This window comes from Musca domestica, unplaced genomic scaffold (assembly GCF_030504385.1).
Source record: "Musca domestica strain aabys unplaced genomic scaffold, Musca_domestica.polishedcontigs.V.1.1 1, whole genome shotgun sequence".
Classification (NCBI taxonomy): Eukaryota; Metazoa; Arthropoda; class Insecta; order Diptera; family Muscidae; genus Musca; species Musca domestica.
The window spans coordinates 5,556,669-5,582,408 of record NW_026712114.1 but is presented as its reverse complement, the minus strand read 5'-3'; the positions used below and the strand labels follow the sequence as shown (position 1 = coordinate 5,582,408).

General features: G+C 37.6%; 1 protein-coding gene across 1 annotated transcript in view; it reads left to right on the top strand.

The window, feature by feature from the left end:
* The window catches only part of LOC101887289 (F-actin-monooxygenase Mical), a 159,412-nt gene extending 135,443 nt beyond the window's left edge, over nucleotides 1-23,969 (top strand). The window contains exons 19-26 of the mRNA XM_059124179.1: nucleotides 815-5,413; nucleotides 8,175-8,207; nucleotides 12,250-12,865; nucleotides 14,695-14,899; nucleotides 14,970-15,056; nucleotides 16,494-16,594; nucleotides 21,820-22,085; nucleotides 23,663-23,969. Of these exons, the coding sequence (XP_058980162.1) occupies nucleotides 815-5,413; nucleotides 8,175-8,207; nucleotides 12,250-12,865; nucleotides 14,695-14,899; nucleotides 14,970-15,056; nucleotides 16,494-16,594; nucleotides 21,820-22,085; nucleotides 23,663-23,668 (5,913 nt within the window). The 3' untranslated portion in view covers nucleotides 23,669-23,969. The remainder of the gene's footprint in view (nucleotides 1-814; nucleotides 5,414-8,174; nucleotides 8,208-12,249; nucleotides 12,866-14,694; nucleotides 14,900-14,969; nucleotides 15,057-16,493; nucleotides 16,595-21,819; nucleotides 22,086-23,662) is intronic.
* Nucleotides 23,970-25,740: the final 1,771 nt, after the last annotated feature.

The window sequence follows — 25,740 nt, the reverse complement described above, 5'->3', positions numbered from 1 at the left end:
TATTCAAAATGTTGACCCTTTTGTGGGAGAAGTACCAGATGTGGTATATCGGTCCACTCCGATATATTCCATCTTCACGCCAGACCTTGGGTTAATAAAAATATTGTGATTGTGGCAGGTACCAGAAGGAATTGTCCGATCTCTAACATTTTTATAACAGATTGATGAAAATATTGAGATGTACCAAGTCTGAATGGAATCGGATGTTAATTTCGCGTTGTATGAGCTTCATGCATATTTAAAATTTTGACCCTTTGTGGGGGAAGATGCTTAATGGAGTGTGCCGATATTGTCCATTTTCGCACCTGATCTATAACTGATGCAAAGTTTACATCGAAAAGTAACCAAAATAGGCTCCTAATACATCTGATACATCTTTTTTCTTGAACTCTTCGTACGTTCGCCAATTTCTCTAAATACTACGCTTGGTAGAGGACCTGAGTGTGTTCTAAAGTGTTCTACCCTGTCAGTAAATTCCTCTTCCTCGTCCGATTTTATTAAAATCGATTCTCGAAGACATATTTGGGAGAGGAGGTAATTGATGTTGACACCTTGAACCCAATTGTCGTATCTTAGATTTACCCAACGAATGCGCCAAGGCTTAGCAAACGAAATCACAAATTTCCTATACCGTCCACCCAAGAAGATAGCTAAGGTACTTTAACAAATGTTTTATGAAATCAATTTAAAAATAATTTGAGGTCGAGGGCAGAGGTTAGAAGAAAAATGCTCGAAAAATCAACTATCAAGTTATTAATAGTTTTTTGGGTAATTGAAAACTAATTCCGTTTTTTCACATCGCTTTTCTTTTCAGGTTAAATCAACCGTCATCCCCCCAAATACCATACAAAAATATAATAGCGGCTCAAATATACCACAATATAGAGGTGGTATGGTTTCGGCAACGGGCATTGGTACAAGTGGTCCCTATCTGGCAAAGTATCAGACGCCACAACAACAACTACAGCAGCAGCAACAACAACAACAAAATACTCCACAAATACCTCAATTCAAGCCTTTGGTACAAGTTGATCCATCACTTTTGACAAGCAATCGTACTCCACTGCAAAATCCCAGACCTGGAGATTACCTACTTAATAAAACTGCCAGTACCGAGGGTATAGCATCGAAAAAGAGTTTGGAGCTGAAGAAACGTTATCTGCTGGGTGAACCGGCTAATGGCAATAAAATACAAAAGTCCGGCTCAACATCGGTGTTGGATTCACGTATACGCAGTTTCCAATCGAATATTTCCGAATGCCAGAAGCTACTGAATCCTAGCAATGAAATAAGCCCTAGCATGAAAACCTTTTTGGATCGCACCAAACTGGGAGAGAAGACAAACACAAATGAGTTAATGCGTTCCGCCACCAATAACATTTTGAATGATTTGAAGGTGGAGATTACCATACAGAAGGCTTCGTCCACTGCCTCGACCGATAATGAGAAGGAGAATGTCTATGTGAACAATAAAAATGAATTGAATAAATGCATGGAATATTCGGAGACGGTGAATGCTGCCCTGCTGGATACAATGGCGGGAAAGAGAAGCTCAGCCAATACCACACCCACCAACAATAAAAGCATTTTGGAGACCATAGATTTAACAACACCCGAAAAGGAGGTGGAACGTGATAAGTCAGATAGCAATAAGGTCATTGATTTGACAGGAGATTCACCGGAGCAGAAGAGCAACCGCACAATTGTGGAGGAAGGGGAAATCAAGCCGCCTGATGTCTCAAAGGATGTGAAGCAGGTTATACCCGATATATTGGGTCACATAGGAGAGTCACAGCTAAGTCCAATGGCCGAAAATATGGGCGATAAGACACCCACACAACAGGATGAGCATAGCATGGAAAAAGAAGATGCCCCTGAAAAGGAGCACATGCAAGAAGATAACGAGGTGGAGGATGTACAAATTGAGGTGCCCAACATAGAATGGAATACCCACAAAGAGGGTAATCTTTCGTGCTCCTCCAGCAATTCCTCCTGCTCATCGCACTCCTCAAGTTTGGAAGATATTGAGCATTTCATTTTGGAATCAACCACTAGTCCGGAGACTCATAACAGTGCCATTGCTATGGTCTCCTCTAGTTCGGGTGGCAATCATCAGGTACCTCGTCTCGAGGTCCATGACACTTCGGGCACCCTCATGCAAATCGATAGTCTGATGATTATTGATGGCAAGTACATTGGAGATCCCGAAGATTTGAAATACATGGAGCTACCCAAGGGCGTAACCCTACCCGAAGAGGCTGCTGTAAAGACAATAGAATTGGAACATCTGGACGATGAAAAAGATCATGAAACGGAACATGAACCGGTTACTGCCACCCCCGAGCCAGTGGAGACCACAGTAATAGAAGTGGGTGCAAAAACTTCCACTGATGAGGTGCAGGAAATAGAATCCGAGGCTGATGCAATACCACCACCACTGCCCGAAACCGGACCACCACTGCCGGAAAAAGGTCCACCCAAGGTGAAACCCTCAATGCTGAAGTTCGACACCAAAAATGAGAATAAAATTGAGAGCCTAAAAAATCTGCCCTTGATTTTGGACTCAGGCACCGTGGAACACACCAAGGCCGTGAAGCCTAAAAGTCTTAATTTAACTAGCGCACACAAATCAATGGAATCACCGGTTACCTCGCCCCTCATTGATATGGACAAGACACCCACAGGTGATCTACTGTCTCGAGGCTCAGATTCAGAAACGGAACCAACGGGCACTGCACAAATTCTAACCGAAACAGAACTTTCCGATTGGACAGCAGACGATTGTATATCGGAAAATTTTGTGGAACTGGATTATGCAAATCGAAGCAGCAGATCGTCCAAAGGCAGTAAGGGACACAAGAAATCCAAACGCAAGGGCAGTGTGGAGTCAATGGGTGGACGTTTGCCCAGCACCAATGAGGTAATGCAAGAATTGGCCAAGGCTGTGGCACCCGTTGCCGAATTTGAGGGTATCCTAAAATCAATTGATTTGGATGATATTGAATTCATGGACACCGGTTCGGAGGATGAAAGTTCGGGTACCGAACCCCATTCGGCCACAAACACTGCCTTGTTACGCAATCGAGGCTACATGGAATTTGTGGATCAGGAAAAGACACCCAAACATGTGGCAACCAAGACCGCGGCAACTGCTTTGGATCTTTGCAAACCCATAGCAGTGAAACGGGATGAACGTCTCGGCGTGGATTATATAGAACAGGGGGCATATATTATGCATCCTGAGGATGCCAATAAGACACCGGTTAATGAGACGAGCAAACATGTTATGAGCAGCTCAGGGGTTATGAGTCAATCGTTGACCGATTCAAGTACCATCAATGATTTGGAAGATGACAGTGTCAATTCACAGATACATATATCCTCCACAACATCGGCATCCTCCAGGCAGGGTGGTAATAAATCGGCCAATACGGCAGCCACCACCAGCTTTACCACGACCACAACCGAGGAAAGTGAGGCCCTCACTGTGGTATCTAGTCCCTTAGATTCCTCACCACACACACGAAATTCCGCAAGTGGTCACAAGAGAGATTACCTTGTCGATGGCAGTGGTTCCACGCCCAGCAGCACAGATCGGGCACCCAAATCCTCACAGTCAACTTCATGTACCAATTCCGCCACCACCTCCAGTAAAAATACACCACCCAGACAATCCTCAAAGGATAGTCCGCCCTTAGCACCCGGTGATCGTAGATCAAATGATGAACTTTCCTATGAGGAATATGTTCGGGCTTTACAACAGAAAATTGTACAGATAAGTACGACGGCAAGAGGTGATTCCTTGGAGGCCAAAAAGCAAAGGAGAAAAAGTTCAAAAGGCGAGGCATCCCTCAATCAACAAACATCTGTGATAGATAACACCACAATGACAGCAGTCATGCCGCCAACTAATTTAAGCTTAGATCCCAGTGAGGAGTCACACAAAACAATCGGCCAAGATGGCGCCCCGGAACCTACGCAACTGCATTCTACTGCTACTGCCGCACAGAAAAAAGTACCTGAAATTCCAACGCTCACAAGTAAGCTAGAGGAAATTACCAAAGAACGCACCAAGCAAAAGGATCTGATACACGACTTAGTCATGGACAAGTTGCAGTCCAAGAAACAATTGAATGCCGAGAAGCGTTTGCATCGCAGTCGTCAGCGCAGTATTATGACCAGTGGCCTGGGTGGGACAGCCGGCGGCAGTGGTACAGGTTGTGGTTATTCCAGTGGTTCTAGTCTTAGTCCAACGCCCAAATTGGCAGCAGCAAATTCCACCACAGACACCAACTGTACCAATCAGGCCCACTATCATGTCTCGACGGCCAGCCTGAATCCCACATCGCCATCGGCCCGCACAGCAGCAGCTACACAACGTTTCCTAAGCAATAGTTCTAGTTTTAAGGAAAACCATCCGACGACAACAAGTTATGTATCACCCTATGGCGGCATGGAAGCTCTCTCACCCATACGGGCCAATGCCTATAAAATGCAAAGGCCTTTCAGTGAACATCTGGAGGGTGAGCAATTCAAGGATTTCGAACAACGTTATAAACTCAATAAAACGCCATCCTTTGCATATGGCAGCGCACAAAAGGCCGCGGTGGCAACTCAACAGCCTGTGGGTAGTTCTACACCCATACCACCGCTAAGGCAAAATCGTGGAAAACATGGCAATGGCCAACACAATGTAGATGGAAATGTGGAAACCCCAGCAAACAAAGATTCCAACTTTTCTACCTCCACTGAAAATCTGCGCAGTGAGGCAAGGGCCAGGGCTCGTCTTAAATCCAATTCCGAATTGGGCTTGAGTCCTGAGGAAAAAATGCAATTGCTACGCAAGAGAATACAAAATGAATACAGCAGCAGCAACAGCAACAATGGAGCTAAACAAGTATCCGCCACTCCAAGCGGTGGTTATGAACGCCAAACAAGTTTACGTGATTCCAAAATGAATACCTCAAAGAGTGTCAATGATTTGGCCTATCAAATGGGTGTTAGTGCGGGCGGCAGTGGCAAACCTGACAGTGTCAAAGTCTTGGCAAATGCCAAAACAGATTTCACCTCAGATCCAAATATTTTGTTGTCTTCAATGCAACAACAACAGCAACAACATCAACAACTGCATGAAAAACCAATTGCAGGCACGAAAAAACTCAATCGGCGAGCCAAGGATCCAGAGCGCCGCAAATCGTTGATCCAATCACTTAGCAATTTCTTTCACATGGGCCAGAATAACAAAGAAAATAAATCCACCACCACCACCAGTGATGTTAACTCTGCCCAGCCAGAGCAAACTGGTACTGGTGCCAGTGGCAGCAGTCATGGTACCCCAACCTCATCTTCATCGGGTATTGATAATGTTCTAAGTCGTTTCCGTATTTCACCGAAATCCAAAGAGAAGTCTAGGGTAAGTTCGAAAAAAAATAAAATGAAATTCATTTTGAAATGTTCGATTTTGTAAATATGTGTGTCGTTTGGAAATATCTCATGCTTAATTGCAAATGCAAGTGGTGGTATATGTAAGTGTGTCTGTCTGTTCGTCTGTTAGGAGGTGATGGCTTTAGTGTTATTTTAGTTGGTTTATGTTTTTTTTTTTTTTTTCAATTTTTTTTTTAAATTTTTTGAATACCTATAAAATGTTTTAAATTTATCAATCTGCATTTTATTTCCTGGTCTTATGTTACGGTACCTTAATAAATGTCAGATTATTTAATTTATTAAAGAAATCTAGATTTGTTTATCTAATTGTCCATCCAGAATACGCTATATTTCTTGGCGAATAAAATTTTCATGTAAGAACTATGGTTAGAATAATAGGACATGTGAAAGTATAACAATATATACAGGGTGAGATACAAACAAGTAAAAAACATTAAGTTCGGCCGGGCCAAACTTTTAATACCCTCCACCTTAGGGTAAGAAAACATTAGAAGAAATGTGACAAAACCATTAAAATGCCGAATATCGGGAGGTATCGTTATATGGGGGCTATACCAAATCGTGGACCTACACATGCAATGTTTCGCCAACGTAGCCAGGACCCATTATGACCAACAAATACCAATTTTCAGACAAATACGTGAAAAAAATGTGGCAAAAATCATCAAATTAGCGAATATCGGGAGGTACCTTTATATGGGGGCTATACCAAAACGTGGACCCACACATGCAATGTTTCGCTACCGGAGCTGGAACCCATTATGACCAACAAATACCAATTTTTAGACAAATCCGTGAAAAAATGTGGCATAAATCATCAAAATACCGAATATCGGGAGGTACCTTTACATGCAATGTTTTGCCACACGTACAAGGACCCGTTATGACCTACAAATACAAATTTTCAGACAAATCCGTGAAAAAATGTGGCATAGATCATCAAAATACGGAATATCGGAAGGTATCGTTATATGGGGACTATATCAGAACGTGGACCGATATATCTTATTTTCAATACCAACCATCCTAGACACAATACCAATTGCTCCGCTAAATTTTGGCGCTCTACGTCAAATAATGTAGGCTGTATCGTGATTTCAACAGACAGACGGACATCGTTAGATTGACTTAGAATTTTATGCTGATTATGAATATATATACTTTATGGGGTCTACGACGAATATTTAAGGATGTTACAAACGGAATGACAAAGTTAATATACCCTCCTTTCCAAGGTGGAGGGTATAAAAACGGGAAAGAAGTCAAACGCCATAATTTTTACATTTCTTTTTTTTAATTTTATTGAATGAAAGCAAAAAATGTCGAAAATAGCATAAATTTTTAGAATAAGTTTAGATTTGTTCGAATCGGTCACCTTTGGCATGAATTATGGCCTTCAAACGGCCAATGAAACCGGCGCACGCTGCCCGAATGTTGCCCTGCGTTATTTTGTCCCATTTCAGGCGAAGTGCTTGCTTGAGGTAATCGACACTTTGGTATTTTTTAGTGCCAACTTTGCTTCCCAAAATACTCCAGACACAATAGTCCAACGGATTTGTATCAGGAGATTTTGGTGGCCATTGTGCGCTGGAAATGAAGTGAAATGAAGTTCTTGTACTTTTAGGAATTTTAATGGCCTTACCCCGAGCTCATTTTTCAATATTTACCGATTTGCCCAAATTCAATATTTACCGATTTGCCTAACCAAATTAGGCCTGAAAATAAGCATGCCAAATTTGATCGAAATCGGTTCAGATATAGCTATAGCTCCCATATATATTGTACATCCGATTTGTTATTTTTGTCCTCCGCAGCCGTAATATGCATTCTGTGACAACAATATTTGGGGAAATATATCAAATACAGCTCAGAAATACATTTGCTAAATTTTATCGAGATCGGTTCAGATTTGGATATAGCTCTCATATATAACTTCGTCCGATTTACCTTTTATTATGTACCAAACGTCTAATATTTGTCCAAATGGGATGAAATTTGGCATTTACGACTACTATACTAGGAGCTAGTATGTCAATTTTGGTAAAGATCGATTCAGATACAGCTATAGCTCCCATATATATTGTTCACCCGATTTGTTATATTTGTTTCCCACAGCCGTAATATGCACTCCGTAACAACGATATTCAGGGAAATATATGAAATACAGCTCAGAAATATCTTTGCCAAATTTTATCAAGATCGGTTCAGATTTGGTTATAGCTTCCATATATATCAAATGGGCAATACAAGTCCGAATTTAAAAGATACAAATGATTCGGCGTATTTAATCTTTTGAACTTTAAATTATAATTATAACCATAGCGTGTATGATTCAATTTTCCCATAAAAACTTTTAATTGTTATGTGGAGCTCTACTAAGTTAGCAAAGTGGTGAAGGGTATCATAAAGTCGGCCCGCCCGACTTTAAAACTTTCTTTATTGTTTTTTGTTTTTAGTCTAGTTCAAGAATACATATTCTTTATTTTCAAATGAGACAGTCCGACGAATTGTATTTTAGGGCCATCCTATAATAGTCTGTGGCCGAAATTATAAAAATATCCAATGAGAAAAAAATTATAATGCTAACTTTTTATATTTATGTTCTTATATATATTTTATATATGTATGTCTTTTCTGTGTCTATATATCTATCTAATCGAGTTTCAAAATACCTTGTCTTCTTTTCTTTTTTTTGCCAACTTTCTTTTCTCAATTTTGTATATCTACAGTCCTGCATTGAGCTAAGGGAAATCTATATTGGTGTAAGATGAATATTTCCTTTCTCTTGATACTATATATCATTAGGTCTATGTGTATGATTGGGAATGCTTTAAAAAAAACATAATATGTAATGCATGCTTTTTGCTTAACTCCAAAAATCATTTTCATTTTTCATGATTTCATAATACAACCTTTTTCATTACAAAAAAAACTCATTTTTTATTGGTTTTCATAAATATAATTTTTGGTTTTATAAGCCACATCATTTGTTCCATGGCCTACATAGGGTAGGCCAACAAGACAACTTTTGACAATAATTTGACCATAAACTTAAGGCCAGTTTCCAAACCGTGTAAGAGTCGTGTGTAAAGTGTTTTATTTTCTTACATCTTAAAGCGAACCCCCCTTTTGTAGTAGGATTTTAAGAGCACTCAACAATTTTTAAAGTTAAACGAAACGCTATATTTTGTAAATATATAGTGTACAATACTACATAATATACATGTATTACATTTATATATACTTATACTATGAATATATTTATAAATGCCATACTATAAAGCATTTCCTTTCAGATAACAAATTGTGTGTGGGGCGCCTTAAAATATGTTATAAAAATGCTTTACATAAATGTATAAAAAAGTAGCTTTAGATTTTCGAATTCACAATACAACCTTTTTTTATTAAAAAACTTTATTTGTTATTGGTTTTCATAAAAATATCATTCATTCCATGACCTACATAAGGCGCGCTCAATATTAATAAATTATAAAAAGCATTTCCTTTCAGGTAACAAATTGTGTGAAGCGCCTTAAAATATGTTATGAAATGTATAAAAAGTTGCTTTCCATACGGCTCTAACATAATGCGTATACTAAGCCTTTAGTAGATTTTGCACTTTTGTCTTTTGACCCTCTTCGAATTTCAAAACACAATTATGTCTTTTTGACAGCAAACTTAGTTATGGGATTGGTTATGGGCCATGATTCATCCAAAATAAAATTTATCAATTCATTAACGCTACACCACAAGGTGGTCAGGGTATTATGTCTTCGTGTTTTGGTTTGTAACAGGCAAAAGAAAACGAGATATGGGAATATCTTCCTTTTGATGATCTGCATAGAATCACATTTTGAGTCGATTTATGCATGCCCGTCCATCTTTCCCTCAGTCCATGTATTTTTGTAAACAAAGTACAGGTCACATTTATTGCCTGATCCAGATGCACAAGCCATTTGTTTGGCCCAAAGATGAAAAAATAGGAAATAATCGGTCAACAGTTAGATATAACTTCCATGTATGTCTTCGTCCAATTTCCTTTTTATTGGGCACCAAACATGTAATATCAGCCCAAATGAGATTTAGTTTGTACATACGACCTAATTAGGCTGAAAATAAGTATGCCAAATTTGATCGAAGTTCGTTCAGATATACCTATAGCTCCCATACAGGATTAGATAAAAAACTGCAACAAATCTTGAAAGCAAAAATTTCGGAAATAGCATCAAATTTTAAAATAAGTTTAGATTTTTCGAATTGGTCACCTTTGGCACAATTATGGCCTTTAAACGGGCAATGAAACTGCACGAATGTTTCTCTGCGGTATTTTGGCCCATTCCCGGCGAAGTGCTTGCTTGATGCGAAGCGCTTGTTTTGGTATTTTTTAGTGCCAACCTTGTTTCCAAAATACTCCAGACACAATTGTCCAACGCATTGGTATCCGGAGATTTTGGTGGCCATTGTGAAATTAAATTACACCCTCCAGAATATTTTCGCGATAATATTTGGCATTTATTCTGATGCCACAGTCGATTAATACGAGCGGAAAGCGACCACCATCGGCTGTTATGGTGGCCCACACCATCACCATGGCCGGCGCTTGAGTCCTGGTGGCCAACCAAAGGTGCACATTTTTAGCTGAACTCTTTGGCAAGTAAACACGATCATTTTGTTTGTTTACAAACTGCTGGACAACGAAGGTTTTCTTATCGAAGACTTAGAAAACCAAATTCGGCAGTTCACCACTTTCGGCCAAGCGAGGCAACTCTTTAGCTCTTTTGAGTCTATTTTCTTTCCGTTGCAGTGTAAGTTCTTGCACTTTTTGGAATTTCAATGGCTTTATCCCGAACTCATTTTTCAATATTTTCCGAATGAAATATTGCGATATGTTCAGCTCACGAATCATTTTTCGTCCACTGCGACGCGGGGTTTGATCAAGTCGCTTCTATATTTATCGAAACATTTCAGCTGATGTTGATGTTTTCTTCCGTCCACGTCCTCTTCCTTAACGTCGGGCTACGCTACCAGTATCACGGTAACGAGCGATGGTACGAGACCCAAAAGATTTATTCACATTTAAATGCTGGAGTGTTCTAACGATAGTCACTTGTGGTTTTCCAGCTAAATATAAAGAAATCACACTATCACGCTTGAATTCCATCACGAATAACTCTGTTTCTGGAAAATTCTCACCAAAATCCTTGTGTACGCTTGTAAGCAATATAATGAGCTGTCACTGGAATAATTTTAACAGCTGTCGGACGAGTGGCTTAGAAATGACAGCAGTCTGAAGTTGGTGGCAGTTTTTTCATCTCGCAAAGTATATCAGTCTTACGTCAGATACGAAGTGGTCAATATCGGCCAACTGCTTCGGAACCTCCCCCATAAAGGGTCAACAGTTTGATTAATTATAACTCAAGGCTGGGGGTATACATCTATCGGCAAAAACCGACTGATACTATTTTTTACTTGTTTTGCTTTCTATTTAAGCCACAACATGGCCTATCTATATAAGCTCGGCCAGTAGGTTCATATGACAACTAAGTTTGCTAAAAAAAGACATAATTCTCATTTTTAATTCAAAAGATGCCAAGTATATTCTTAAATTGTACAATAGTCCGACCTTATATCGTCCTTAAGCCGTATCATATATTCGGAAAATGCTTCCCATCCATTTTCATGAGTTTCGTGTTATTAAATTATTATAGAAGAAAACTTTTTGTAAAAAAAATCCCTTTCATTTTTCATTGGCTTTCGTATATCCGATCCACATATAAATCCATCCATCTAAGTTTCAACTTTCATTTTTTTTCATATACATACGACATGTCCATCCATACCTGTGTGTGTCCCTCATTTTTTGTGGTTATATGGTTCCTTAGTAGTAGTAGAAGTAATCTTGATTTAGATTTTCATGGTTTTTGTTTTTTTTTTTCTTTCTCCTCTTTTTTTTTTTTGGTTTCTTTCTCTCTTTTTTTACAGAACAAATAAGTTGTCCTTCTTTAAGTATTTTTGTTGTTATTCTTGTCTAAAAGAAACGAACACACACACACACAACGAAATGATACAAGTCCGTCATAGAACCCTATCCCCCTTTTTATTATTTTTTCTTTTTAAGTGTCTTTTTTTAAGTTTAATTTTTAATTTTTTGTTTTTAATTTTAGTTAAAAATTTTTGTGTACTAAACTTGTATTCCAAATATTTATAAAGTTGCCATTAATTTTTAGTATACTTTTTAATTTTTATTTTTATTTTTTTTATGTATAATTGTTATGTACTTTCTGTTATACATAATATAATTTTTTTTAATATAATTATATATTTTTAAATAAACAAACAAAAACTACGATGAGTTTTACAAAAACACGACAATACATAGTTGTTTCTTTTTTTGTATTTGTTATTAAAATATCCTTGATTGTATTCCCTTCTCCTGTTGGTGGTTTTGGAAATATTCTATTTTTTTAATAACAAAGGGAACCCCTTTTCCAACTTTTCTACATGGGTGGGAGCCCTTTTCTCTTCCTTAACTTCAACTCCTCTGTTTTTGAATGGCTGGAAACCCATAAGATCTTTTCCCAAAACCCCCTCTTTATTTACTTGTAATTCAATAAAAAACACAAACCCTAACCATTTTTTCTTTTTATTTTGAAACAGCATGAATTTTTATTTATTTATTTTATAATATAACATTTTAACAAATAATAATTTTTTCATTATTTCTCTTCATCAAATCATTTTCGATCACCTCAAAAAAAAAAAAAAACAAAAACATCCTCCTCAAAAAAAATCCTTACAAAACAGGATAAGGATAAAGACGATTACAGCAGCTATACAACCGACAGTCCCACACGTCGTTTACGTACATCATCCATGTCAATGGCAGCCTTGTCTTGTTATGAGTGCCCCCGGCAACAACAGCAATCGTCACAACAGCACCACCACCACCATCATCACCATCATTCATCGTCTCAAGATGCTTTGACGCGTTCACACTGTACACCGCCCACCCATCACTACAGTCACAATCAACTGAACAATTTGAACTTTGGCGGCGGTAGTCCGAAACATAAGAGCCCGACAAACAGTGGCAGTAATAATTGTCTGCAACGCATATATTCCAGCAATAATGGCCAACACCAAAATATTCATCATCAACAACAACAACATCACCAGCAACGTAAAGATGCGCGTTCCTCACACCACACTACTAGTCCTTCGGCAAAGAAATCATCATCCTCATCGGCACTGGCCTTCTCGTCGTCCAGCCCCCAACTGTGTGTTCACAAATCACAATCAATGACAAATGCTTCACATAATGCGGCTGCCGCTGTCGGTTCTCCATCCTCTCCGGTTACCTATGATGATCAAATACCGCCTCCCATACCGCCATTGCCATTGAATTATCAAAGATCGGATGGTTTGTATACCCATATTTTTCTCAATATATTTCTCTAATATTTCCAGAAAATTTGATTTGCCCCTTGAAAAAATATTCGAATATCCAAAATTAAAGAATTCTCAAAAAATTCTACTATTGGCCATAAAAATGCTCCCAAAAATTCTCGAAAATTCAAAATAAAAGTATTCTCAAAAAATTCCACTATTGGCCATTAAAAATGCTCCCAAAAATGTATATGATTGAATCCTGAAAACTCTTCAAAATATTCTTGAAATTGTGCCAAAATTTTTCCGAGCCATAAAAATCCTTATCCTTGATAAAAAATATCCTTAAAATTCAACACTAAACCTTAAAGTTTTTTTTTTCTTAAAACTCGACGATTAGCCACTAAACAATTTTCCAAAAATTTTATGATTGGTCCCTGAATACAAATTTATAAAAAATCCTCGAATAATCTTAAAAAATATCCTTAAAACTCTACGCTTGACCCTCGACGATTAGCCACTAAACAATTTTCCAAAAATTTTATGATTGGTCCCTGAATACAAATTTATAAAAAATCCTCGAATAATCTTAAAAAATATCCTTAAAACTCTACGCTTGACCCTTGGCAATGAAAAACATTACCATAAATCCCCAAATAATCTTCGAAAAATATTCAACGATTATATCTATTTTATCGTTAAAAATAATTTCTAATGATGAACTTTCTGTTGGCCCTCAGCTGGTCCTCGAAGAAAATATTATTAAAAATATTTTTATAATAATCCACTGTGGCCTAAAAAGATGCATTTTTAGAGGTCTTTTGGCACTCAAACAAGTATTTTTCAAAAAAAATCCCCTCTTGTAGATCAGCTGCTATATATTCCTAAAAAAATATATATTTGTAGCCCTTTTAGCCTCCGATAAAATATTCTGAAAAAATCTAGGTTATAGCTCTGTCGAAAATAGACTTAAAAGTCGAGGCCTTCTAAACAATTTTCCTTAAAAATACACATTTTTAGCTTTGTTGGCTCTTAAAAAAGACCACAGCCATATGGCTACAGAGGGCATATATATTTGATGGGGCCAAAACGTGCCTAATCGAAATAACGATATCAAACCGAAGATATCTTTGGACAAAATCCGTTTCATTACATTTGAAGTCGATCTAAGGGTATTCGTATATTTGTCTGTCTACCTAGCTGGCTGGTGCGCACGATAACTCTCGAAGGGGGGAGTATCCGATTTGGTCCAAACTTAGTGCATCGTAATATTATTTTCAAACTTAGATCGACTTCGGAGATGGGCAATATCGGTCCACTCCTTCTGGTACTTTCTACTGGAATTCCTTCAGACTGTCGATGATATAGTAAAACGTTACTTTTACGGATTTTTCTGTAAACAAATCAGAAATTTGGGAAAGCCTTGTTGCTCAGCGACATACTCGCAATGTAAAAAATAACTTCAAAATGAAAAAAATCGAATCTCATCTCTGGTATCGGTCCAATCAATATTTCAATATTTAAAATACCTCAAGTTTCAAACAATGCGATAAATAGTCCCGAATCGAACCCAATTTTTCACATTTAATATTTCTAATCAACTTACATGGTGTTAGAAGATTCAATTCTATCAGTCGACCCCTTCTGGTAGCGCTTTTTAAGGGTAAATACTTAAAAAATAATGAAAGCCCCTGATGATGACATAATTTTCAAAGATGGTTAATAGCCATAAGTTCTTCAACTTCTTTATACAAACTCCTTAACGCGCTACAATTCTATGTTTTAAATCGGAGAAGTCCCCCATAAAAGGATTTGAAAATATAATCCTTTCATTATATTCCCTTTTGTTTTGTCAACTTCCAGACGAAAGCTACACCAACGAAACCCGTGACCAAAAGAAACAGCGTGCAATATCGAAGGCTGTCCGGCAAGCTGAGCTTAAGCGATTAAGAATCGCTCAGGAAATTCAGCGAGAACAGGAAGAAATTGAAGTGCAATTAAAGGAGCTCGAGACACGTGGTGTACTGATTGAAAAGGCTTTGCGCGGCGAAGAACAAACTTTGGAAAAGTAAATATTAACTAGACCATCGATTAGATTTATGAAACAAAATAATATTCATTTATTTCTTTCATTTCAGTTTGGAATCTGGCAATAATATTGGCAGCAATGATGAAAAATTACTCAAAGAATTATTGGAAATATGGCGTAACATAACACAACTAAAGTAAGTGCAAATTTTTATTTCTACAGTTATATGAGAGAAAAAAATAAGAAAAATAAGCAAAATTCCCTCATTCCCAATTTTAAAGCGTGGTAAATATTATCCGATGACCATCCAAAGTGTTAGGCTCCCCTCCTTTTCTAAACTCAAACACCACGCAGAATTATACTTTGATCGGTTTATAATTGTGACCAATAGAACGACTGCAAAATTAGCAAAAAAATCAGTTTTTGGTCCCCTTAATATTTCCCTATCATCTCCCCAATAGGCTTTTATTCTGATCTTAACCCTAATTCGTGAAAATCGGGGCGACCTGTAGCGTAGCAACGTGGGCAGACGGACAAGCTGGTGATAGTGTGATTTCTTTATATTTGGCTGGAAAACCAGAAGTGGCTATCGTTAGAGCACTAAAGCATTTAAATGTAAACAAATCTTTTGTGTTTCGTACCATCGCTCGTTACCGTGATACTGGTAGCGTAGTCCGACGTCAAGGAAGTGGACGTGGACGGAAAAAAATACCAACATCAGCAGAAATGCTTCGAAAAGTGAAGAAGTGACTTGATCGAAACCCGCGTCGCAGTGGCCGAAAAATGGCTCGTGAGCTGAAAATATCTCAATATTCCATTCGGCAATTATTGAAAAATGAGCTCGGGGTAAAGCCATTGAAATTCCAAAAAGTGCAAGAACTTACACCACAACGGAAAGAAAATAGACTTAAAAGAGCTAAAGAGTTGCTTCGCTTAGCCGAAAGTGGTGAACTGACGAATTTGGTTTTCTCCGTTTCCGATGAGAAAACATTCGTTGTCCAGCAGTTTGTAATCAAACAAAATGTCCGTGTTTCGCTCCGTGGTCGCTCTCCGCCCGTATTAATCGATCGTGGCATCAGAATAAATGTCGAATATTATCGCGAAAATATTCTGGAGGGTGTATTAAAGCCGTGAGGCACGCAAACATTTTGGCCGCAGATCTTGGACATTCCAACAGGACTCAGCACTCGCCACCCAAGAATGGTTACAAAATGAGGTTCCTCGCTTCATTTCCAGCGCACAATGGCCACCAAAATCTCCGGATATCAATCCGTTGGACTATTGTGTCTGAAGTATTTTGGAAAACAAGTGTCGATCACCTCAAGCAAGCCCTTCGCCGGAATGGGCCAAAATACCGCAGGGCAACATTTGGGCAGCGTGTGACGGTGTCATTGGCCGTTATTCGTGCGAGAGGTGACCAATTCGAACAAATCTAAACTTATTCTAAAATGTGATGCTATTTTCGAAATTTTTTGCTTTCATTCAATAAAATTAAAAAAAATGTAAAAATTATATCGTTTGACTTTTTTGCAGTTTTTTTATCTCACCCTGTATGTTTAAAGTAGTGTAAATAATATGCGCATGTTATTATTTTTAGCTAATCCCAAAAATTCTTCGTTCTTTTTATTTTTAGGAAACGCGATGAAGAACTTGGCATACGCCAGCAGGAACTACAATTGGAACACCGACACGCCCAGCTAAAGGAAGAACTTAATATGCGATTGTCGTGCAATAGTAAGTCATACTGTTGGGGCAACCCACATTAACAATATGGCATCTCATGTTGCAACATCCTATACGGCAACGCCGATATAATAGGACGCCGTGCTACCGCCATTTTAGCTTGCTCAGTCTTGTTTTGTCTGTCACTCGAGTCTGACTCACTACATTGTAACTTCTTCATTCCTTTTAAATTAGTAGCTGTGAACGCTCATCATCCAATAAATCTTTACACCTTTAGTATTAACAAACATTGGCTTTTATTTCAAACGATAAAACCACAACAAAAGTGGCGACGAGGATAGTGGAAATTGATCAATAATTGCACACACAACAATCCGCAAAAATGTCTCAAGACATAATTCTACAATTGTTAACAGAGCAACAAAAAGCAATGTCGCAACAAACGCAACTGCTAAAGCATATGGCTGATCTTCTTCAAGCACAAGGAGCACCAAATTCACAACACTCACCACAAACATCAAATTCATCCAAAGCAGCACTAATGGAATCACTAGCACAGTCAATGACAGCATTCGTATACGAGCCAGAGAGCGGTCTGATATTTCAAGCGTGGTACAACAGGTTTGTGCATGTTTTCGAAAAAGAAGCAAGCTCACTCGAAGAACATGACAAAGTGGCCTTGTTATGGAGAAAAATGTCGAACCAAGTACATGAAAGATTTGCCAACTACGTATTACCAGCAAAACCTGAAGACATGACTCTAAAGGATACAGTAGAGAAACTCAAGAAACTCTTTGGTAAAACAGAAACACAAGTCTCACAAAGATACAAATGCCTCCAGCTAGCAAAAGGCGACAGCGAAGATTTCAGAGAATACGCAAGCAGAGTAAACCTACAATGCGAACTATTCAAAATGAAAGAACTGAAAATCGACCAATTCAAATGTCTCATTTTCGTCTTAGGACTCAAGTCAGCAAAGGACAACGACATAAGACTTCGCTTACTAAAGGTACTGGATGATGAAAACACTACAATGAACCTAGATCAACTAGTAGACGAAACACAACGAATTCTAGATCTCAAATCGGACAACATTCTCATTGAACATCAATCAAAAATCGTCTGTTCACTCAACAAGCACGCAAAAGACTTTAAGAAGCACAAAACACCCAATTCACCCTGTTGGTATTGCGGAGACCTTCACTACGTCAAATTTTGTCCTTTCCAGAAACATAAATGCACAACATGCAATCAAGTGGGTCATAAAAATAACTTTTGCAACATCGCTAAAACTGGTAAGAATTTCAAATCATCATCTGAAAACAACCAGAACGAATTCAAGAAATACAGCAATTCAAGGAAATCATTCAAAACTAAGGCAGTTTTCAAAACACACAACATTAATTTCCGCGACTTAAGGAAATACACAACTGTCCTAATTAACAACAATCCTGTAAAACTTCAAATTGATACTGCATCAGACATATCAATTGTATCTATCAACACATGGAAAGCTATAGGTAAGCCTGAAGCCTACGAAACTTTTGACAACGCTAGCGACGCAAACGCAAACTCAATCAAGCTCCTAGCAGAATTTCAATGTGACGTCACAATCGACAAAACATCAAAAACATTAAAATGTTATATAACAGATATAGAAAAACTCAATATCATGGGAATCGATTGGATTCAAGCATTCAATCTATGGCAGAAACCAATAACCTCATGGTGTCATCAAATAAACTTCGTTGATGAAATAGCAGAATTGAAAACGAATTATCAATCAGTTTTTGATAACAGTACCCCAGGTCTGTGCAAAACAAAAGTCAACTTACAATTATTGCCAAACACAAAAGAAATATTCGTTCCCAAACGACCAGTTCCTTTCGCAGCAAGAATGGAAATTGAAACAGAACTCCTCAGATTAGAAAACGCAGGAATAATCACACCGGTAGATTCATCGAGGTACGCAGCGCCGATAGTGGTCAGCAAACGTAATGGAAAAATTCGAATATGTGCAGACTATTCAACAGGACTAAACTCAATAGTAGAACCTAATCAGTATCCATTACCAACACCGGAAGAAATCATGTCTGATTGCCACAACTGTGTAATCTTTAGTCACTTAGATCTCTCAGACGCATACTTACAAGTCGAAGTTGACGACGAAAGTAAAGAGCTTCTCACCATCAATACACACAAAGGTCTATATAAGTTCAACCGTCTAACCCCAGGTATAAAATCAGCTCCGGGAGCATTTCAAAGGATCATGGATAAGCTATGCGCAGGCATAGAAGGAGCAAAAGCATATATAGACGACATCATGTTATCAAGTCCATCTATTCCGGAACATAAATTAAATTTAAACAAGCTTTTACAAAGAATTCAAGATCACGGATTCAAGCTGAAATTTGAAAAATGCCAATTCTTTCAAAAACAAATCAAATATCTAGGACACATAATAAGCAAAGATGGAATCAAACCTGACCCAATCAAAATAGCAGCCGTTCAAAATCTTAAAACACCAGAAAACGTCTCGGAAGTAAGATCGTTATTAGGCTCTATTAATCATTACGGGAAATTTGTAAACAACATGAGAACACTACGTAAACCTCTTGACGATCTACTAAAAAAGGACGCCAAGTTCGAGTGGACGTCACAGTGTCAAAAATCATTAAACGACTTTAAGAACATCTTGACATCAGATCTTCTTTAACGCATTACAATCCAAACTTGCCTATACATGTAGCAGCCGATGCATCATCTCACGGAATCGGCGCGGTTATCTATCATATGTTTCCAGACAACACTATGAAGGCAATACATCATATTTCCAGATCACTCACACAAGCGGAAAAGAATTACAGCCAAATAGAAAAAGAAGGCCTAGCCCTTATATTCGCCGTTCAACGGTTTCACAAAATGTTATTCGGACGCAAATTTACTTTACACACCGATCACAAACCCTTACTCGCAATATTTGGTTCAAAGAAGGGAGTTCCAATTTACACAGCAAATCGTTTACAACGATGGGCCCTTATATTACTGGCTTACAACTTCGAAATTAAATACACAAACACAAAGGACTTTGGTCACGCTGATGTATTATCAAGATTAGTCAACAATCACGAAAAACCAGCAGATGACTTTATAGTGGCTTCAATATCATTCGAAGAAGACATACGTAACGAGATAAATGAAACTATGTCAGTTCTCCCAGTATCATTTAAAATGATCGTCGATGCAACAACAAAACACACGGATTTACAAATGGTCCTCAAATACATTCAAACAGAATGGCCAGAAAGCAAGAAAAATATTAACCCATCAATTATTCAATTTTTCAACCGCAAGGAAAATCTTTCAACCTTCGATGGTTGTATTCTCTTCAATAATCGTATAGTAATTCCTAAATCATATCAGAGACAAATCTTACAACAACTTCACAGAGGACACTTATCAGCAGAACGCAGCAAAGCCATCGCCAGAAGTTATGTTTATTGGCCAAACATCGACAAACAAATTGAAGACTTTGTTCGGAAATGCAAAAATTGTCAACATGCGGCAAAAAGTCCAGTAAAAACAAATCTTTGCCCATGGCCATTAACTTCACACCCTCTTGAAAGGATACATATAGACTATGCTGGTCCAGAAAAAGGTAAATATTATCTTCTTATCATCGACTCGTATTCAAAATACCCTGTTATATACGAGACAACAACGACAACCACATATGCAACATTAAAAATGTTAAACGAATATTGTGCACTCTTCGGAAATCCTGAACAATTGGTCTCGGACAACGGAACACAGTTCTGTTCAGAACAATTTGAGAAGTGGTGCAGCAAAAAAGGCATTAAACACACAAGGACTGTTCGTTTTCATCCAAGTTCAAATGGACAAGCCGAGCGTTTCGTTGATACACTTAAACGTGCATTAAAAAAACTAGAAGGGGAAGAAACGCCTACGGAATCTCTCCAAACCTTCCTAGAAGTCTACAGATCCACACCAAATCCAAATGCACCAGAAGGTAAGTCTCCAGCAGAATCCTTCATCGGAAGAAAAATGAGAACGGTCTTCGACGTTCTAAGGAAGCAACAATCGCCTGAGTATAACGTCAATCACAAAATGGAACAGCAGTACAATACCAAACACGGTACCAAAAACAGAGAGTTTAGCAACGGAGAATTGGTCTATGCCAGAAACTTCAAAGGAAACAAAAGTTACTGGACAACAGGCGAAATAGTCGAGCGTAAAGGGAAAGTCATTTACAACACTCTAATCGACGTTGGGGACAGGAAAATTCTAGTACGAGCTCATACTGATCAACTCCGACATAGAGAATCGGTAGAGTCAAGCAGTCAAGAACGACAAAAACTACCATTGGACGTACTACTTGAAGAATTCGAAATCGCTTTGCCTAACCATCAAGAACATTTTGCAACTCCAACAGGTTCACCAAACTGGACACCTCAAAGAATAACAAGTCGCAGACAACCAGTCGAACCTATTTCAAGATCACCTTCTCATCTTAAGGAGGGAGATGTTGGGGCAACCCACATTAACAATATGGCATCTCATGTTGCAACATCCTATACGGCAACGCCGATATAATAGGACGCCGTGCTACCGCCATTTTAGCTTGCTCAGTCTTGTTTTGTCTGTCACTCGAGTCTGACTCACTACATTGTAACTTCTTCATTCCTTTTAAATTAGTAGCTGTGAACGCTCATCATCCAATAAATCTTTACACCTTTAGTATTAACAAACATTGGCTTTTATTTCAAACTATAAAAGTACAACACATACTTAATTCATTATTTATTTATTACATCTAATTGTTGGCATTTTATTTGGGATACCACAGTTATTTTGTTATTGAAAAAAAGGCATTATTTTTGTTTTTATAAAAACAATTTATATTTATTGTTGGAGAAAAAATTTTAATTTTCAAGGGGGGGGGGAGGTTAGGCAGGGAATACCATTTTTTTATTACTCCTGGGGAGAATATCCCCATACAAAAACCCACGGAACTGATTAGTGGCTCTATCCCCTGGTAAACTTTACCATTTTTCTCCACTAAAAAATAAATGTTTTTATGAAATAAAAAACAAAACAAAAAATAATCCCGGTCTATTTGTTTATTAATACTAAATTAACTCTAAGCCATAACATTTATTAAATTTAATCACATTTCTGTATTCTATCAATTAAAATAAAACCTTCATTAAATTTTTCCATTCCCATTTAAATGTTTTTTCACTCTTTGCCAACAGAACTCGATAAAAGTTCAGCCGATGTTGCTGCTGAAGGCGCCATATTGAATGAAATGTTGGAAATTGTTGCCAAGCGAGCTGCTTTACGACCATCATCCTCACAACATGATTTAGCCGCCACTACGGATCTCCTGAGAGGAACAACAAGTACTGGTAGTGGTGGTGGTGGGGTTGTCGCTGCAGATTTGGCTTCTGGTAGTAGCAGTAGTAAAATACAATTAAGTACATCATCACGAGGACAATCGAACGATACTGAAGAATCAAATGTAAGCTCAAAAATTATATATTTTTTAAAGCTTTTATAGATATTTTAAGAATTTATAGAATGTCAAAATGAATCCCATTTTGGTTTATTTATTTTATAACTGGAGAAAATTAAATTGTCGACGGGAGTGAAAATGAATTGAGATATAGAACTGTGATAGTATGCTTCTAAACTACCACTAAAACAAATTGAAAAGTATCAGCTTTGCCGACAGATGTATACCCCAGCCTTGAGTTATGATTATTCAAATATTCAGTTGGCCAATATTGACCAATTCGTATATGACCTAAGACTGATAAAAATATAACGACGTGCCATATTTGGACTATATCGATTACTTCCTATATTTTATATGAGATATGTGTAAATTTTGGAACAGTGTAGAGGTACCAGATATAGCGGACCGAAATGTTCCATTTTCATACTTCATCTAATACAGATAAAAATATTGATATGTGCAAAATTTGAAGGAAATCGAATATTTATATACAATTTTGTGCGAAATCATAAATTTCGATAATTTACATATTTATATTAGATTTCTAGTTAGGAGATATATTTATATAGAGCAGGTTGTAAAGAATCGCTGACTTGCTTCGCAAGTTATGACAGATAGAAGTATTGAAAATTGTCACGCTTTGTAGTTGAGTTACCAGAACGGGTTCGCAGATATATATCATCTTCACAACAGATCTTATGTTAGCAAAAATGTTTGTATGTGTGAAAATTGAAGAGAGTTGGATGCTTATTTCGTTTTCTTTCTTAGCGTTTTGTTTTTCAATATATTGAACCCTATATGGGGGAGGTACCAAAAGAATTTGTCCGATCTCTACCTTCTTAAGAGCAGATCTTGTGGAAATATTGAGATGTTCCATGTCTGGATGGAATCGGATGTTAATTTTGCGTTTTATGAGCAAAATTTTGACCTTTTGTGGGGGAGGTACCAGAAAGTGGCAACCGATATATTCCACCTTAACTCCCGATCTTGGGTTTATAGAAATATTGGGATGTGTGAAATTTGAAGACAATCGGACTCTTACATCACATTTCATAGGAGTTGTAATTATTCTGAATTTTTGGGGAGGTACCATAAGGAGTGGACCGATATTGTCCATCTCCGAACTCGATCTAAGTTTGACATTACGATGTAACAAGTTTGAACCAATTCGGATGATATTACGATGCAACAAGTTTGGACCAATTCGGATACTCCCTTCGAGAGTTATCATGCGCACCAACCAGCCAGACAGACGGACGGACGGACATCGCTGGATCGACTCTTAAAAAAATTTAAATTACATTTCTAAAAATCATAAAAAAACATATATTTTCTCTTTTGTAACATATTTGGATCTCATGTTCAATTTCAAAATTAAGACTACACAACAGTCCCTGCCTTCGAAGAGAATCACTTATCATTTTGATGTGTTATTAAAGAGGACCTGTTTATATGCAATTTACTTATTTCAAATATAAGTTTAATAAAATTGAGCTCGAGGTCTCTGTTAATAAGACTTACCCCAGAAAACAACTTATTTTTAATAAAGTCTTTTATAATTTTTGTTTTTCTCTTTTCAGATTTGAAGTGTTCACATTTGTTGGAATACACTGATTTCGGCAATACTTATGGATATATTAAAAATATTAAACTAAACGGAACCAAAACATAAAATGGAAAAAAAAACATTGACAACGCTAAGTGAGATTTTTAACAAGGAAACCCGACAAAAAAAACAAACTTTAGAAGTAGAAATTTCGAAATGCAATTAGAACTGGAAAGAAACAGACAGTGAAATGGAAAATGAAAAGCCTTCTCAAAATGCCTCATCGAAATCAATTAGTAAACTACAAAAAATTTAACAATTTTTTTTAAAAAAACACAAAATTATAACTTATGAAAAAAAGTATATATGAAATATATAAGAAAAAGAAAAACAATAACAGGCCCCCTCCCCCAGAGTATGAATCACAAAACACAATTTCCCCAATGCATTAAAAATTAAGCAACCTTAAATATTTACTATGTTTTGTAAAGAGAAAAATAAAAGAACAACATTTTGTAATCACCCTTAAACTTTTGCAAAGACAAAAAAAAAATTGCAAGCATCATGCCAAATATAAATTATTCTTTATTTTTTGAAAAATAAAATGTAAGACGAGTTTTTTAAGAAATTTAAGTGGGGGCGTAAGTCTTTGTGTTTATTGTGTTTTGTCCTCTTAAAATGTTTTATATATGTTTTTTTTTTTGCATGGAACGAACCCCCCCCATGGAAGATAAATGAGTTTCCATTTTGTCAAGCTTGAATTGTAAATACAGGGTGAGATAACAAAAAACTGCAACAAAGTCAAACGCCATAATTTTTACATGTTTCTTTAAATTTCATTGAATGAAAGCAAAAAATGTCGGAAAAAGCATGAAATTTTAGAATAAGTTTAGATTTGTCCGAATTGGTCTCCTTTGGTACGAATTATGGCCTTCAAACGGCCAATGAAACCGTCACACACTGCCCCAATGTTGCTCTGCGGTATTTTGGCCCATTCCCGGCGAAGCGCTTGCATGAGGTGATCGACATTTTGGTATTTTTTAGCTTTCCAAAATACTCCAGATACAATAGTCCAACGTATTGGTATCCGCAGATTTTGGTGGCCATTGTGCGCTGGAAATGAAACGAGGAACCTCATTTTTAACCATTCTTGGATGGCGAGTGCTGAGTCCTGTTGAAATGTCCAAGGTCTGCGGCCAAAATGTTTGCGTGCCCCAAGGCTTTAATACACCCTCCAGAATATTTTCGCGATAATATTCGGCATTTATTCTGATGCCACGGGCGGAAAGCGACCATCGGCTGTTATGGCGGCTCACACCACCACCATGGCCGGCGCTTTAGTTCTGGTGGCCAACCGAAGGTGCACATTTTCAGCTGACCTCTTTGGCAAGTAAACACGATAATTTTTGTTTGTTTACAAACTGCAGAACAACGAATGTTTTCTCATCGGAGACGGAGAAAACAAATTCGGCAGTTCACCACTTTAGGCCAAGCGAAGCAACTCTTTACCTCTTTTGAGTCTACTTTTTTCTGTTGCGTTGTAAGTTCTTGCACTTTTGGGAATTTCAATAGCTTTACCCTAAGCTCATTTTTCAATATTTTTCGAATGGAATACTGCGATATGTTCAGCTCACGAGCCATTTTTCGGCCACTGCGACGCGGGTTTCGATCAAGTCGGTTTTTTTTACTTTTCGAACCATTTCTGCTGATGTTGCGGTTTTCTTCCGTCCACTTCCTTGACATCGGGCTACGCTACCAGTATCACGGTAACGAGCGATGGTACGAGACACAGAAGATTTATTCACATTTAAATGTTGGAGTGCTCTAACGATAACCACTTGTGGTTTTCCAGCCAAATATAAAGAATAGCGCTTGAATTCCATCACGAATACCTTTTTTCTGGAAAATTCCCACCAAATTGCTTTTGTACGGTTGTAAACAATATAATGAGCTGTCATCTGAATTATTTTAACAGCTATCGCACCAGTGGCTTAGAGATGACAGCAGTCTGAAGATGATTGCAATTTTTTATTCTCACCCTGTGTTTTTTTTTTTTTTTTTTTTGCATGGAAACCCCCATTTTGCCAAGCCAAATGTTGTGCATTAATGGAA